This window comes from Meira miltonrushii, assembly GCF_003144205.1.
Source record: "Meira miltonrushii strain MCA 3882 unplaced genomic scaffold FA14scaffold_2, whole genome shotgun sequence".
NCBI lineage: Eukaryota > Fungi > Basidiomycota > Exobasidiomycetes > Exobasidiales > Brachybasidiaceae > Meira > Meira miltonrushii.
This window is the reverse complement of record NW_020289944.1, coordinates 4,010,223-4,026,071: the sequence shown is the minus strand read 5'-3', so window position 1 is coordinate 4,026,071 and position 15,849 is coordinate 4,010,223. Positions and strand designations below refer to the sequence as shown.

The 15,849-nt window shown below is 44.4% G+C and overlaps 6 protein-coding genes across 6 annotated transcripts; 2 read left to right on the top strand and 4 right to left on the bottom strand.

The window, feature by feature from the left end:
* Window positions 1-138: 138 nt before the first annotated feature.
* On the bottom strand, window positions 139-2,286 carry FA14DRAFT_167969 (uncharacterized protein; the record flags this gene model as incomplete). The annotated part of the gene is made up of 3 exons (XM_025500119.1): window positions 139-956; window positions 1,002-1,877; window positions 1,980-2,286. 3 exons carry the CDS (start codon window positions 2,284-2,286, stop codon window positions 139-141), a joined length of 2,001 nt encoding a protein of 666 aa, XP_025356521.1.
* Window positions 2,287-2,610: 324 nt separating this feature from the next.
* On the top strand, window positions 2,611-7,552 carry FA14DRAFT_161034 (uncharacterized protein). Its single transcript, XM_025498943.1, has one exon. The coding sequence runs from the start codon at window positions 2,891-2,893 to the stop codon at window positions 7,496-7,498; it is 4,608 nt and encodes a 1,535-aa protein (XP_025356520.1). The 5' UTR covers window positions 2,611-2,890; the 3' UTR covers window positions 7,499-7,552.
* A 203-nt stretch (window positions 7,553-7,755) lies between these two features.
* Window positions 7,756-9,525, top strand: FA14DRAFT_161033 (alpha/beta-hydrolase). Its single transcript, XM_025498942.1, has 3 exons — window positions 7,756-8,290; window positions 8,358-8,676; window positions 8,750-9,525. The coding sequence occupies exons 1-3, from the start codon at window positions 7,791-7,793 to the stop codon at window positions 9,449-9,451; spliced, it is 1,521 nt and encodes a 506-aa protein (XP_025356519.1). The 5' UTR covers window positions 7,756-7,790; the 3' UTR covers window positions 9,452-9,525.
* On the bottom strand, window positions 9,416-10,737 carry FA14DRAFT_161032 (uncharacterized protein). The gene has a single exon (XM_025498941.1). The coding sequence runs from the start codon at window positions 10,715-10,717 to the stop codon at window positions 9,512-9,514; it is 1,206 nt and encodes a 401-aa protein (XP_025356518.1). The 5' UTR covers window positions 10,718-10,737; the 3' UTR covers window positions 9,416-9,511.
* Window positions 10,738-10,893: 156 nt separating this feature from the next.
* Window positions 10,894-12,698, bottom strand: FA14DRAFT_120274 (uncharacterized protein; the record flags this gene model as incomplete). The annotated part of the gene is made up of 2 exons (XM_025496396.1): window positions 10,894-12,507; window positions 12,573-12,698. The coding sequence occupies 2 exons, from the start codon at window positions 12,696-12,698 to the stop codon at window positions 10,894-10,896; spliced, it is 1,740 nt and encodes a 579-aa protein (XP_025356517.1).
* A 427-nt stretch (window positions 12,699-13,125) lies between these two features.
* FA14DRAFT_146474 (uncharacterized protein) lies at window positions 13,126-15,593 on the bottom strand (the record flags this gene model as incomplete). Its single annotated transcript, XM_025497321.1, has 2 exons — window positions 14,156-15,593; window positions 13,126-13,762 (listed from the first exon to the last, which is right to left on the bottom strand). The coding sequence occupies exons 1-2, from the start codon at window positions 15,532-15,534 to the stop codon at window positions 13,126-13,128; spliced, it is 2,016 nt and encodes a 671-aa protein (XP_025356516.1). The 5' UTR covers window positions 15,535-15,593.
* Between the last annotated feature and the right edge of the window lie 256 nt (window positions 15,594-15,849).

The following is a 15,849-nucleotide window of genomic DNA, read 5'->3' as shown; positions in this document are numbered from 1 at the left end:
TTACACACACACACACTCCCCACCTACTTTTGCTTGCTTGCTTGTTGTACAATAGGTATTTACCACAAAGTATATACATGCACATATAGTATCATTACATGAACAATGCATTATTTATACTGTCAAATTGATGTGAAGTCAGATCGGTAACAAGCCTAGGTAAGTGAGACTTGCTGGAATTAGACCACCGGCAGTCAATCCGACGGCGGTGTACACAAATACTTTTGATAGCACGTCAACATCGTAATGGGCAACATCAAACGTTTCCTCTTCTCCATTCATTGTTGCAACCTTGTGCAAGCCTTGTAGATGGGAAGCATTTGTGCTAGCCGTGCTTTCATGCCTTTGCCTTTCGCGTTCTTCATTGCTGAGAGCGCCGGCAATCCTTTGCGAAAGACCATCACCGGGCAATTGTGTATTCGGATGGGTGACCGGGAAAGGAATATCTTTACCATCACCCATGGTAAATTTAACAGTATTTCCTTCTGCATCTCCTCCGTTTGTATGTTGTGATAATTGTTGTTGTAATGAATGACTTCGCATCCTTTGTCGCATACCTTCTGCATCTGCTTTCGTTGGCCATACGCTCACTGCCGTTCCGTTACCCTTTCCTCCCCAAGATTTTTGTCTCTTGTGAGAATCCGATCTTGTTACGCTTCCGTTTGATTTTTCATTAGACTCTTTTTCTTCAGAACCGAATGCGGCTGATTGTCTGTTTTGCTTTTGCATGGCGGCATAATCGGTTGAAGAGGTATAATGGCGACGAGGTAGAATGAATCCAAATGTACCCTGCACAAATCGGAAGACAGGCGGCAGGGCAATCTTACAAATTGTTTTGACAACTGCTCGGGTCGCAACAACACAAGCAATTCCCAAAGTCATCACGATTGCAATCTTTCCAATCCCGATAATAAAAGAAGCAGCCGAAGGAGACTGCATATCAGCAAATAGAGGTACTTGGAAACGTTCAGCTTTGAGTGCTTCGACGACGCTTGGTATACGGCTATTGCGGAATTTGGGCGTTAGTGGACCATCTTGTTTTGGTAGAAGGCCAAAGGTGAGATTCATCCATCGACTAAGGAAGATGCCCACTACGACTGCCAAAAATGCGATTGCATCTTCGAAGCATGGGCAATCATCCAAAGGTTGAGGGTGAACAGTGACCATAATCAAGACGACAAAGAACAAAGTAACTGGTACCTTTAATCCTCCCGTTTCCATCATGCTTTCTAGAGGTTCAAAAAGTAACCATTGGGCTGCTGTGACCAGTGCACCAAGGGCACAACCTGCGATTATATCCATGATACTATGCATTCCCGAATAGAGACGGCCATACACCACAGCAATTGCATAAACCGAAAGTCCGATCTCCCATCCGATTCCATGCATTATTGAGGATGGATCAAGGGCCAATCGAACTTCTCTGAGCCAGAGATAACAATATAGCACCACACTAATGCAATTGGTCGAATGTGTTGATAAGAATCCGTACTCTAGGTGAAAAGTTCCGATGACCAAACGTGTGACCGGAGGCGAGTAGGGTCGTGGGACGCAAAGGGCGTCTTTGATTGCACTCGAGAAATAAACTCCAAACGCCAAAACATTCACCAATCCTCTACTGAATCGTGCAGAAACGAGCCAAAAAGAAACGGGCAAAAAGATCAAGAAGAAAGAATGCGAGCCGACCAATGAAGTATAGACGAAAAAGCGGTCCAGCTTCGGCGATCTAACCAAATTCTGATGTTTTGCAAGCACTGGCGATTCCCATTCTAGCGATCGTATTAGCCATCTGCGAATTGTGCCCATCACCGGTCCCAAATATTCATCATAGACCCGGTCATCGTATATTCCGATATCTGTTGTTACGTATTCCTCTTCTGCTTCTCCTCCTTGATCTTGTATCTGCTCATTATCATATGAGCCATCATCTAAGTCGCTCTCAAGTCCACCACCTGTACTTGCATCTCTACTTAAAGTACCCTCTCTAGAATGTGATACTTCGCTAAAGCTTGGATTTCTCGAGCTTCTTGTGCTCAACTTTCCAACAGACTTTGAAGTGCTACCTTCAGCTGTGAGTGATGTAGGAGAGGTCACATCTACGATTTTCGATACATGTTTTGGAGCAGGATTGCTAGTTCGTAAACGTGTATGTAAACTGTCTGATTTCTTTGGACGTAAACCTAAGTGTGTATGTGTTGCTTTTCGAGCAGTTGGTGTTGTTGGCGAGGTTGGTGTTGAGCCGCCATTCTCGTGTCCATTTATTCTTTCATTTTGATCGTTCGTCATCTCTTCATTGATGATGTCGTGAGAGTGAGAGAGTGTGAGAAGTGTTTGTCACTTTTCACTTGTCAGCTCGTTTCAGAATAGGTGCTCTTTTAAGGAGCCGAATTTCGCAAACTTAAAGATATGCAGTTCTAGCGCTCAACAAAACACACAGACATGGCGCTGCACGAACGTTGGATCTTCCAAAAGTCCAAGCTCTCTGAAATAAATGGTGATTATATAAGCATGGAGCTTTCATATGATTACCCCAGCTTACACTGAACACGACGGCCTTTGACGCCGCGCGAATTATTCTCCGGTTCTCGCATTATTACCTAGCCGGACGGAAAAAGCAAATGACAAAACTTGATCCCGTTGATTCGCAATTCACTCTTTACCCCACGATCATCGATGGTGACTAAATAAAAACTATCCTGAATAACCCAAAACATTCTCACCTTGGAGGAAGATCAATCTTGGGGGGCGTATATGCATGCATCGGATAGGTAGCGCATTCAATTTTGCGCTCTCGTCATCAAGGCTATATCAGCTAAATCGATCAACTCGAGCTGTACAAAGAGCTTTTCAGACACGACACCAACACAATCTTTCACGTCATTCATTCATCATGTCTTCCAACAAGAAGGACACTCAATCAAGTTTGGCAAGGCTTGCCGCTTTGGGCAGACAGCTGATACCATCCAAACCATTCACAACCCAAGCAGATCAGGCTGGCGAAGGAAAACAGGATCAAGAACGTCAACTGCTTGGCACACTTCGATTAGGTCCTTCAGTAGAATTACCAGTGTATGCTCCAAGCGATCCATCCAGACTGCCTGATGATCGTATCTTGCTCAGTCTTGAGGATCCTGTCACTGTCGAAAGTTTGGAATGGATGGCCAAAAAGTATGCACTGGGTCAGGATATGTTCTTGCTTTCCCAACCTGGACCATATGCTAGACGTTTGGCGCTTACATTCGCCGCATTGCTGCAATCGCCATTCGAGTATGTTGCATTGCATCGTGATGTAGGTGAAGCCGAATTACTACAAACAAGAAATTTGGAAAAAGGAGGAAATTTGAGCTACAGTGATGGTCCAGTCGTCAGAGCAATGAAGACAGGAGGAATTCTCATCTTGGAAGGTGTCGAAAGAGCAGAGCGAAACGTGCTTCCCTTGCTAAATAACATCCTAGAGAATCGCGAACAAGATCTTCCAGATGGAACAAGTCTCGTACCCGCCAATCGAATCGAAAGAGCACGACAAGAAGAAGCTCTCAAAACCGGACAAAAGGCTTCCAGTATAAGTAGGTTCCAAGCTGTTGACCCCAATTTCCGGGTGATTGCATTGGGATTGCCTACACCTCCTTACAAGGGAAATCCGTTAGATCCGCCTTTCCGTAGTCGTTACCAAGCAAGATGGGTTGAGGGAGTGGTTCCATCTTCATTGGAATCCAACACAGGCTTGGAAGGTCAATCAGCCGAACTTGCATCTGCATTGAAGACGAGATTCTTTGAATGGGCTGCACTCCTTCGTTTGCATGCAACAGCTGCCCGTGGGTCGGATCTGTTGCCTCCCGCTTCACAGTTGCCCAATGTCCCGTCTACGGCTCTCTCGCTATTGGATGACCTCATCTCCAGATTCCCTCCAGCTCAAGCTTTACCTGAGCCCCCGGAAATCAAACTGACGGAAGAAGAACAAAATTTGGTCAATATTACAAAAGCACCTCGAGATGGTGCTTTGACTGTACCCGAAAGGACAAGAGATCAAATTCAAGCTCGCGAAGCACAACAGTTGAAAAAGGTACAAGATGCAAATAAACCTGCTGAAAATGCAACACTTGCACCATCAACTGTGACAGCTTTAGGTGCGGGTTATCCAATGCTTCATACACTCGATAAAGCAAAGCGTAGATTAGCGACTGAACTCATTTGGAGCTTAGGCTTGGACAAAGGTGTAGGAATTGGAAGCGAAGATGCTCTGGTCGGTACAGGTATGATTGGTTACAAAGTGGTCGCCATTGATCGTATTGGCGAAAGAGAAGCCAAAATAACCTTTGAACAAGCATCTTCAGGTCATCGTGCAAGTGGGAATGTACCTTGCGGTCCTTTACCTTTTGCAACTTTGCCGCAATTGAACGATGTTCAATCTACTGCTGGCGATATTTTAATTACTCCTCGATTGTACTCTATCTTGAGTGCTATGTTACAATTGCACGCATTAGGTCGTGATATTTGCTTATTGCCGTCAGCTATGGGAGCATCAAGCGACGATGCCGCTATTCAAGCAATGCAAGCATCATCATCCACTTCTACTTCTATTCAATTGTTTGCTTCCCTCTTGGGTTACCGCGTGGAAAGCTTGTGGCTCTACAAAGACATTGGTGGAACGGAATTGGTCATGAGACGTGCAACAACACCAGATGGAAGTACGACTTGGGAGCCAGCTCCTCTTTTAAGAGGTGCTCTAGACGCATGCGTTGTCCATTTGGCAGGTATTGATGTTTTGGGTTACACCCTCGGAAGTCTATCTCGCCTTACACAAGATAGGCAAATGGAGCTGTGGCTGGGAGGAAGAGCTGCTTTACCGGGAAGTAAATTGCCACAAGTTGAGACCAAAGATGATGTTGGTTTAGGCAAACTTACTACGATTGATCCCAGCTTCCGAATCATTGCAACAACTGCAGCCTCAAAGTCTGACTGGCTCAACGAAGAGGCATCAACTATGTTTGGATTCGTTCAGCCAAATCCAATGTCAGCCGCCGAAGAGAGAAAAGTGATCGAGACTCGAACAAATTGTCCACAAGAGCAGCTCGATGTACTTTTGGCTTTCGCTGCAAGATATCGTGCGTTAAGCCGTGATCCATCTTTAGGTTTATCGAAATCTCGTAGGTTGGGCACTCGTGCTTTAATACGTATGGCAAACCGTATTGCTCGCTTCCCAGATTCCACAGACATGTACACATTGGTGGTGCGTAATTTGTTGGTTGATTTCTTGCCAAGAACAACCAAGGAATTGGTACAAAGAGTTTTGGAAGAGAGTGGCTTGCGACCTAGAGGTGCAGAAGGTGCTTTCCAATTCCGTCCGCAAGAGTGGTTGGCAGATCCCGCTATCGAGGGTGATCATTTGATCTTTGATGATCAAAACGCATCTGATATTGAACCTGTTCGTGTGCCAGTCTACAAAGTAGACGAAAAGGACGCTCAAGGTAAACATCTCATTCCAAATCTTGGCAACTCATTCTACAACAATAATACGCAAAGTTTGATCTTACGCGATCTTGCCATTGATTTGCAAGTGATGGGTGAGCATCTTTTGCTTATGGGCAATCAAGGTACAGGAAAGAACAAAGTGATCGATCGTATCGTCGAATTGCTTGGCCGACCACGTGAATATATGCAATTACATCGTGATTCAACCGTTGCTCAAATTTTACAATTGGTCGAATTGAAAGATGGTCAATTACGCTTTTTGGAAAGTCCTTTAGTTCGTGCAATTCGTTTGGGCAGAGTTGCAGTCATTGATGAAGCTGATAAATGCTCTGCTGCTGTTACGGCTGTCTTCAAATCTTTGGCTGAACGAGGTGAATTGACTTTACCTGATGGTCGTCGTGTTAGGCCGAACAATACGCCAGGCTCAAGTGAAGATGTGGTGGTTCATCCAGACTTCCGTTTAGTCCTTTTGGCAAATAGACCTGGTTTCCCTTTCTTGGGTAATGCATTCTTGGAAGTTTTAGGTGAAGGTTTCTCTTGCTATGCTGTTGGCAATCCAGATTTGGAATCCGAAGTTCGACTTTTGAAACAAGCTGCACCAAGCGTTGATGAAGGTTTGATCCGCAAACTTGATTTGGCTTTCCATGATTTGCGTGATGCCTTTGATGCTGGATTGGTCACTTATCCTTATTCTTTGCGTGAATTGCTTCACATCGTTCGTCATTTGCACAATTACCCAGACGAATCTCTCACGGATGTGCTTTTGAACACACTCACTTTTGATTTACACCGATCGGAAGCGATCAAATTCGTTTATGAAACTCTCCGACGACGTGGATTGGAAGTGGAAGGTTTGACATTAGCCGAAATCCGTGAAAGAGCAGAAGAAAAGAAGAAGAATGCAGGTATGGTAGCAGGCAGGATTGCTTTTGATCCTAAAAAAGCAGGCAAAGATACGAATTTATCCGAACCTAAAGAAGGCAAAACAGATCCCGACAATAAACCGCATCATGGTGGCAACCAATGGAAAGGCGGCACGGGCGGTCGTGATACAGCCGGATTGGGAGGAAGGGGAGGATTTGAGCGTCATTACGCCGGTCATGAGATCAAACAGATCAGCGAAGATTTAAAGAAGGATGTACCTGATCACATCAAGGAACAAGCTCGTGCTATGGCCCAAAAAGCATTGGCGGAAAAATTGGCCGATCAAGGTTTGACCGCTCATGAAGGTGCAACATACCAAAAGTACAAGATGGAATTGATGCCACAAATTCAACATTTGGTCAATGTACTAAACGATCTTCAAGCTAATGCAAAAGAACGTACATGGCTCACACGTCAACAAGAAGGTGAACTTGATGAACGTAGATTGACAAATGCTCTTACGGGAGAAAGGTCAGTATTCAAACGTCGTCAAGAAGCTCCTCCGGAAATTGGTGCACCACAAACAAAACCAAAGCGAATTCGTTTCTTGGTGGATCTCTCTGCAAGTATGTACAGTATGCAATATGACGGTCGTTTGGAACGTGAAATCAAGACGATGTTGATGATTATGGAAGCATTTTCACATGTTCCAAAAGAGAAATTTGTGTATGATATCGTTGGACATCACGGAGAAAGCAGTCACGTTCAAATGACACAAGCATCAAAGCCACCGGAATCGATTGGTGAGCGATGGAAGGTTCTCCGTGATAGTGATGCAACGATGACGTACGTCATGTCTGGAGATTCAACTTTAGAAGCGATTGAATGGTCTTGTCGTGATATTTCAAAACAAGAAGCTGATGATTATTTCGTTATTGCACTGTCCGATGCAAATTTGACAAGATATGGTATCACGATTAATTCATTGGAAAAAGTCATGAAATCAAATGAAAAGGTAAAATGTGCTCTCGTTTGTCTTGATCGTGGTGAAGAAGGAAAAGAGTTGGCCAAGAGACTACCCGGAAAAGCCTATCAAGTGCGTGAAATGCGAGCATTACCACAAGTTCTTTCTTCCATCTTAACCACAATGCTAGATCAATAGATGGTTCAATATAGTTTTGTTGCCTTATAGATGGAAATATAGTTTATTTATTGCTTGTGTATGTGTGTGAGAATTCGGCTTTCAACTTTTACCGATTTTGACCTAGCGCTGCGCGAAGAAGTGCATCACTCCCCTGTGGCAATCCAACGGTCTACCTGCATGCATGCATTTCCCCACATTATTACGGATTGTTTGAGAGGAGAGAGGGTTCAGGTAAACTTGCATAAAGTTGCATTTGTAATGTGACAACTTTGATTCCTTTCTTTCATCATTACAATAGAACCCTATAAACATGGCATCAGGAGAACGAATTACGGTAACATACAGTCGACCAAATCGATCTGCCAACGCAGAAGCGATCAAATTGGATCTGTACGCATTCGTGCCTCCTGTCAATCCAACAGATCCTGGACCAACATTCTCAAAACAAAATCGACTACCTTTTATTTTATATTTGCATGGCGGTCATTTCCTGACGGGGAGCAGAAGGGACATTCCTCCTTGGCTTGCATCATTAGCAAGAGATAATGGACTACCTCTAATTTGCGCTGATTATCGTTTAGCACCGCATGCGGGACCTTCAGATGCATTGGAAGATGTGCAGAACCTATGGACATTCATTCGCGAAGAATTGAATTGGGTTATCGCTTGCAGTGGAAATGGTGCGGAAGTGGAAAGTGGAAATGAAATGTTGGAAAACGATTTTGGCGAATTACAAAGAAGAGGTGGAGTGGATATAGAAAGAGGTATAATCGTAGGAACGGGAAGCGGCGGCTATCTAGCAGCGATGGGGTAAGTATAACTTGAGCACTCGAATTCGCTTCATATTCTGATCCTTTTTCCACTTTCATTCTTTCAGCGGCGCAATTTTATCTCCGCCTCCTCTAGCTATGGTATTGGGATATCCATTGTTAGAGATAAACAAAGTTCTTACTGATTCACCCGGATATTTTGTTCCCGCAAGTACACCTGGACATTTACGACCTCTGCTCAATCCAGATCATGTCGGTCAAGTAGAATTGGCAAAGACCAGCGTACCGGATATGCCAATGGCGCTCGATAAATCTCCTTATGCTGCAGATATGCGAGCAAGATTCGGTATGGATACTCGAGAGCCATGGAAGGGAAAAGAGGAGAGCATAAAAAGGCAAGGATTGGCAGAATTCCTACTGAAAGATGTGAGTTTAAGGTGAACTGATTTGTTAGGGTGTGAATGCGAAGACTGACTTAGTCTTGTCTTACCATTTTTAGGACCGCTTGGATGCTTTGTTGAGGAAAGCATCCCCGGATCTTGTTCTTCCATCTGACGTTCTTCTTTCGAATTCAAACGGCAAGCCTTTGCAAGATCAAAGGAATCGTCCTTATCCACCTACACTCATCTATCATGGTCAGAACGATGAAAGAATCTCACCCGACAGTTCAAAACGGTTCTTGGATGTGATTCGAACTGCAGAACCAGTTGCAGCTACCATGGACGCACTCGCAAGCGGAGGTTTTTCGCATTCTTCGTTTAATGAGACAACAAGAAGGGATCAAAGTCAAGCAACAGCTTGTGAAAATGGTAAAGGTGAATTTACAACCACAGAAACTGCATTACGTTGTGTTTCGCAAAATCCAAATCATACAAGCAGATATCTTTATTTGGAAATGGAAGGTACGAATTCCGGTCATGCTTTTGATGCCCTTTTACCACGAGAGATGCGTCAACCGCCTTTCAGTAAAATTTGCCCAAAATCAATCGGTGATCGTTATAAGGCCAGCTTGATACATGCAGAAAGGTTTATTCAGCATTGGTTATTGGAAGGTAGTGCCGAACGTGCAGCCGCACAAAAAGCACGCAGAGAGGCCGAAAGTAGAAGGGATGGAACATCAACGGATTCAAGCGCCGAGAGGGATTCACAAAATGCTGGTGGTGCTCGTATAAAGTTGCCTGTTCGAGGTCCTCGTCTATAGACTATACAAGTAGAATAGATTGCACGCTTTGCTATTTGCTGTACTACATCATGCATTAATTCACTTTGTTCTACAGAAAATTACGTTTCGTAAAGGTCTGCCATCCTCACATGGTATTATATGGTGAAATGTCACAGACCATTCGGTGTTTGAAACTTTCTTCCAGTTTTCTAGCAACTCGGTGATGTGCTCCAGCTCAAATCTTTTCCCGATGGGTGGGCCAGAGTAAGCTCGATTGACCTGTTCCGAGTTGATTATTCTCCCAGATGCATGTTCGTCCGCTTCTGTTACAGTGGTAAAGTGACTGATAGCAATCCATCCTCCAATGTGGGACAATGTCGGAAGATGGTGTAAGAGGGCTATGGGAAAGAATCGAACAAGAAAGAGAATGTCGAACGTACGATGTGGAAGATGCTCGCTGGCAAAAGCAGACAAACGCTGAGCAACGCTTTCATCTTCATTGCAGGACGAAACGGGTATACCATGATTTGCCGTTGAGCCTTCAATAGTATGTTTCAACGCCTGCAAGCTACCTTCGCTACTGACTTGAGCCCATACTATAGATTCGATTGCAGATCTGGTTGAGGAAGGGTATTCATCTTTGCTCTCCTCGGTGCCCAGTTTCATGTCTTTGACCAGTAATCGAGCACGTCTTACGATGGAATGGAGGTTATCGATCCCTGACAATCGCCAGCCTGAAGAGAGGTTTCGAGCGATCCATGCCAGATCTCGTCCGGCACCGCAACCCAAGTCCAGAAGAGTGACTGGAGAAGTCTCACATTCTTCTTGCGACCTTTCTAATTTCTCTACTACAATTCTTGCTAACTGTGAGGGCTCGAACAAAAGGTCCGGCACATCATCGTTGTCCGCATTTATCTTGACCAGCCCACATTTGGTGGCCTCTTTCCAGAATAAGGTATCATTCTCTGTGATGAAGCCAGCAACGTCCCATCCCTCCAAGGCGACTTTCACGTCTTGTAATTCGTCCACATTGCACAATACAACTAAGCTCTTCCCTGATGCATTTGTTCCAAGACGGTCTTGTCCATCTTGCTTCTTATTCCGTGGCGGTAGCCAAGAGAATCGCTCTTTCAAGCCGTGTAATCCATCCTCAATACATAGAGCCGATTCTATGCGTCCATTATGCTCCGATTGGTCTAATTTGCGTAGATCCAAGACACCTATTCTTCTATTCTTACTTGCTTTTCCGATGTAGTCGTTACTCAAAATATCTATCAATTCATCTTGATGTTCAGATGAATTCATGGATCGTAGGGATGACCCATGAAGTAGGAAGACTAAAATTGAAACATGAAATTCTCGCGTCAAAATACATAAGCTCTAATCAACGCGGGGGGAGAGATCCTCCTCCCCACTTCGATTCCAGAGTAGTCATATCATTAAAAGGTGTAGATTGTGCAAAATACAATGAATTGTGTTTATCAATGTGGAACGTCTTCCCAATCTTGCCATCCTCTTCCGACAGTCTTTTTAAGATCTTCAGCAGTGAGCTTTTTGGAATCACTAAAGTATCCAGCTTGAATTTTTGCATCAATCTCAACCCGACTATCGGAAGGAATTAATTCTTCCGGAATTTCATATCGTTTATGAATTGGAATTCCAGATCCAACGATTGCGTCATATTTTAGATTTGACATTGAGATCATATTATCAATCTTTGTAACGCCTAACCAATGCAAAACGTCTGGAGGTCCAATAACTTGAAAACGCATATCTTCAACTCCTGCAACGTTTTGCGTTCTTTGGAAATACATTGCTGCAGAATCCGTACCACGTTTACGAGCATTATATACTAAATACTTTGTCACCTCTCCTAACGCTCTTCCTTCTTTTGCAAAATAAATCACAATTCCAACTCCTCCTCTTTGTGCCGTTTTGACAGCTTCTTCGATACCGTAAAGTAGATATGGTCTACAAGTGCAAATGTCACTTCCAAAGACGTCACTTCCACCACATTGATCGTGAACACGGACGGTAACTTCCTTGCTTGGATCGCTCATAAATTGTGGCGGGCCAAAGATGTATACAGTTGCTCCGGGAATGGGCGGGAGGAACACCTTCAAATCATGTCGAGTAAGTAATTCAGGATACATTCCACCTGTTTCTTCAAACAATGATCGTCTCAAAGTACCTTCTTGAACGCCAAGTTTTTCCGCAATACCGGGTAAATACCAACAAGGTTCAATTGCCGCTTTTGAACAATTTACTTCGATTCCCGGATCAGCATCGATCGGTACGCCAGGCAATCTGTCAGATTTCACGACAATCTTTCCATCTAATGGAATTCTTCCTAATCGGAAAGCATCATCAATCTCCGGCATCTTGATATGCGCACGTGTCATTGCAATCGTTGGTCGAATGTCTTTACCTTCTTCAAAATCTTTTTTGAATATTTGTGGTGCTAAATGTCCCCAAGGATCAATACCAACAATCTTTCCGGGCGTGAACCATGAAGGATTTGGCGGAATGTCAAAAGGTGGCTCGGTATTCGTGAAATCAGGTCGATGGTTTGGGTTCAATTTACCAACTGCAATCGACAGAGATCTGTACACTGAGTATGTACCTCCGTATGCTCCTATTGCATTTCTAAGCTTGATACTCTTTGGATGACGACTAGCGATCACAGGTCCACGTTCGAGCGGGTCTTTAGCATACCACTTGAGCGGAACAGGTCGAATACCAGCTTGACCAGGGTAAGTTGATAAGATAACATGACTGCTATAATAACTCGGCACATCTGATGATCCGCGTCTTGCTCCTAGGTCGGGAGTATCATGAGGTGTTGGGTTATTTGTATGCGGTAAAGGTTGAGCTTGAGGAAGACTTGGTGATTGATTGCTCGAGCCAGAAGGTCTCATTGATTGTGCAGGTGGACCTAATGGTTGAACCGGTGGACTTGTTCCAAGCAAAGCAGATAAGCCAGTCCCATTACTCGTTTCAAATGGACGAGTAAGAGGACTCAAGCCGGTTGATGAAGCTTTACGAGCATGCAAAGAGGGAGATGCCATTGTTGTAGCACCGTGAAGTTGGTCCAGCTAGTAGAGGATGGCTTGTCAGTCAACTGTAAAATGATTACGACCATCGATTTGTTTCCACTTACCTTGTGTTCCAATTGAGCATTTTTCAATTTCATTTCATTCAATTCGCTCAAGATTTTAGCCAATGCTTCGGTTGTGGAAGGATCTGGACCATTACTGGCCACATTTCCCGCGAATTGGGAGGCCATCTTGCTAAAGCAATCAGAGATGATGATGGGAGTGTAGAGAGAGCATTCACTGGCAACATATGCTTATCAGTGTCTCCACGTTTTGTATGTGTCGTGCGTGGATTAGGGTCAGGGTGCTTCAGCTGTGTCCTGCAATTTACTGCATTATCTACTCTAATTCTTATGCACCTTTAAACTATGGATCGATGCATGTACGCAAAGCAACTCGGCCCGCCAAACGCCCAAATCGATAAGCTATCTCTGTGCGAAACGCGTTCCCAGGGTCTAACACCACCACAATCGGGAAAACGGCCGAAACAAAATGGTATTGCCGTGTCAAAAGGAGCATGTTCTTTACAGTCCACGAAAAACAAAAAAATGTAAGTAGCAAAGAAAGAATGCAAAGACTTGTGCAATAATGGTATATGAATGGTTGGAAAATTCCATGCTACGATCTCTTCTTACCAATCCATTCTCCAGCATCCGTTTTTATTTTGCGTAAACGATCATTAAGGGCTTGAATGTCCAATGTTGGTACGATACGTGTCCATGCTGAGCTTAGAGATTGTCTATCATCAACTCCTTCTTCTTCCGCAACACTGTGTATCGTATTGCGATCCCCTTCTTCTTCTTCAATTCCATCTCCTTCTCGAAGATTAGAAGATAATCCACCCTTCTTCCTCGCAGATGCAAGACTTGTATCATTCTCAGAAAATGTTCTTCTTGATAAAAGTCTATTTTTCCATAACCTTCTTGCTTCGTTACCATCTTCGTCATCCTCCGGATCCATTTCAAACGTCGACCCAACATGGAATCCAGGACTGCTGGGAGAGATACCAATACTCAAACCACGTTCCAATAATGCTTCATATAGTCCTCTCCTCTTTGCCGATGGTGGACTGAGAAGTGATGATTTGAATCTTCCACTTTCTCCACCATCTGTTCGCAGCTTGAATAAACTTGATCTCCTTCCTTTATGAGCCTCCGGTGTTTGTATTTCGTTATCTGATCCTTCTTGAGGAGCGTTGTTTGAGCTTGAAGGGCCAGCCTCTGCGCTCTCATCTTCCGGTCTTTCCTCCTCGTCACTATTCCTATGAAATTGAGGCAAGCCAGGCATATGGAATCCCAGCCCAGCCATGATGGAATTTGTTCCACTACCACTTCCTGATCGAGAGCGCGTCCTTCGCTTTTTCGATGTCGGACTGCCTGCCAAACTTTGCAAACTGCTATCAAGCGGCGAAGGTGGTGATTGCGGACTCTTGAGAAGACTTCCGTTATTTGGAGTTGGTGGTGGTAAATGTGGTCCAGCAATTCCAGCAGCATTGGCAAGAATTGCTTCAGTCTCCGTCGGAGCACTTTCGTTTGCCTCTTCCTCGTTCGGCGAAGCAGGATTTGATAACTTGGGCGATGTGACGGGTGAAGTGACTTGTTCTTGAACATCGGATAGAAGTGGTTGATTCTCACCCTCAAGCCTTGACTCTTTCTCATCCTCTGTTTCTGAGCCATGCAGACTGACCATCCAAACACCGCTCAAAAGGATGGCAGTCCCGAGTATGACCAGTATGATACTGACCGGAGACAATGCACCCAGCTGATCAAAATATACCATACCCAAAGCGATTGAAGAAGTGTTGTAGAAGCAGAAAGCCAATGGGCAAACCAGAGGAGGCGAAGCCAATCGTAAACTTTTATTGAGATACCATAATTGCAGCAAGGCGGCCGAGAGCATAACAATGACCAAAAACCAACTCTGCCATCTATCGAATTGATTCACTCCGCCAATCGTTAACACCAATAGCTCTACCCCTGTCTTTGCAAGTAACAAGCATGCTCCAGAAAGTGTTCCACTCGCGCCTCCGTATGCTATCGCCAGACCAAGACAGACCTTTCGGATTGCAGGATCATGTTCTGCAGCTGCCAATGCCGCCGCTGATGTTGAGCGCTTTCCTGTATCTTCTAAGCTAGAAAAGCTTGATGCTGATGATGAGATAGATGATCCTCTGGCTCTAGTAGACCCGTAATCTGGTCTCGGGCTCGTTGCATGTAGTGGTGTGCTTGCATTTGCTAAAACACTTTTCGATGATGAATTCCTTTGCATCAATACCCTTTCGACCGGTATGCCACGTCGAGCAGCCTCGTCAGCGATTGCCAAGACTGGGGTTGCAATTCCTGAACTGCTTTCGCTCACTTCGGCAACAGGGGCCAGACTGGGAGCTGACCATCTTCTCGGCATCGGTTTCTTCTTTTTGTTCTTTGGTGAATTTGCTGATTTACGAGAATTATTTTCGATATCATGTGGTCGGAATAGTCGAATGTGCAGCTGCCATTCAGCTAAATGGGCTACACCTAGAACCCCAATGAATGTCAAAAAGAATAATGAGGCGAACGCAACAAATGTTGGACGAGCAAAGAGTGAAAGAAGATCATCGAGCGAATGTGTCGGTTCCTGTACAACGCCAAAATAGCCGATCAGTACCGCACCGATTGCGATCAGTGCCGTTCCGATGATCATATACTTTGAGAAAAAGTCGTCCAAAATGAATCGAGCCAGAAGTGCATTGTAAAGCAGACTTACCGCACCTAGTGGAGCGAGCATAACGATCGGAAGAGCACCGATCTGAAATACTGTACCTCCAATATTAGCAACGATGAAAATCACAAATCCGAAAACCCACATTGGCCTTTTCCATTCTGACCTTTGTTGTTGTTGTGAAAGATGAGCATTTTGAATGTGAGATTTCCTCTGAATCGTTAGACCAAGTGATTGAACGAAAGAAGTGATCAACCCGATGATGATTGCTGCAGGCACGGATATGGGTCCTGACCCTTCATTCGCGCTGATTGATATCGCAGACATTGGATATAGTTGATGATCAGGTTGTCATATTCGTTTGTGTTGTGGTTGTGATGTTGGTGATTGCATTTACAGGGGGTCAACCCAGATTTCACGCTATTCTTATTTTAAGTGGCGCCCTTTTCCTTTTAATGCACGGGCGTTTAAATTTTAACACAAGCCTTCTTCTCATTCATCATCACACGACGATCATCTTTTCAAGGCAACGGTTGTTCAATGTCTGCGCCTTTATCAACAGCGCCTGATACGGCCACATTATATCGGCAAAGAGGCTTGAATGCGCCACCATTTCCAGCATATAAATCAAAATCTGCTCCT

Bases quoted from the DNA above. Each gene is read 5' to 3' on its own strand.
- FA14DRAFT_161034 (XM_025498943.1), top strand. From the start codon at position 2,891: ATGTCTTCCAACAAGAAGGACACTCAATCAAGTTTGGCAAGGCTTGCC.
- FA14DRAFT_161032 (XM_025498941.1), bottom strand. From the start codon at position 10,717: ATGAATTCATCTGAACATCAAGATGAATTGATAGATATTTTGAGTAAC.
- FA14DRAFT_161033 (XM_025498942.1), top strand. From the start codon at position 7,791: ATGGCATCAGGAGAACGAATTACGGTAACATACAGTCGACCAAATCGA. The intron at 8,291-8,357 runs GTAAGTATAACT...TCATTCTTTCAG, and splicing joins GGCTATCTAGCAGCGATGGG to CGGCGCAATTTTATCTCCGC. The intron at 8,677-8,749 runs GTGAGTTTAAGG...TACCATTTTTAG, and splicing joins CAGAATTCCTACTGAAAGAT to GACCGCTTGGATGCTTTGTT.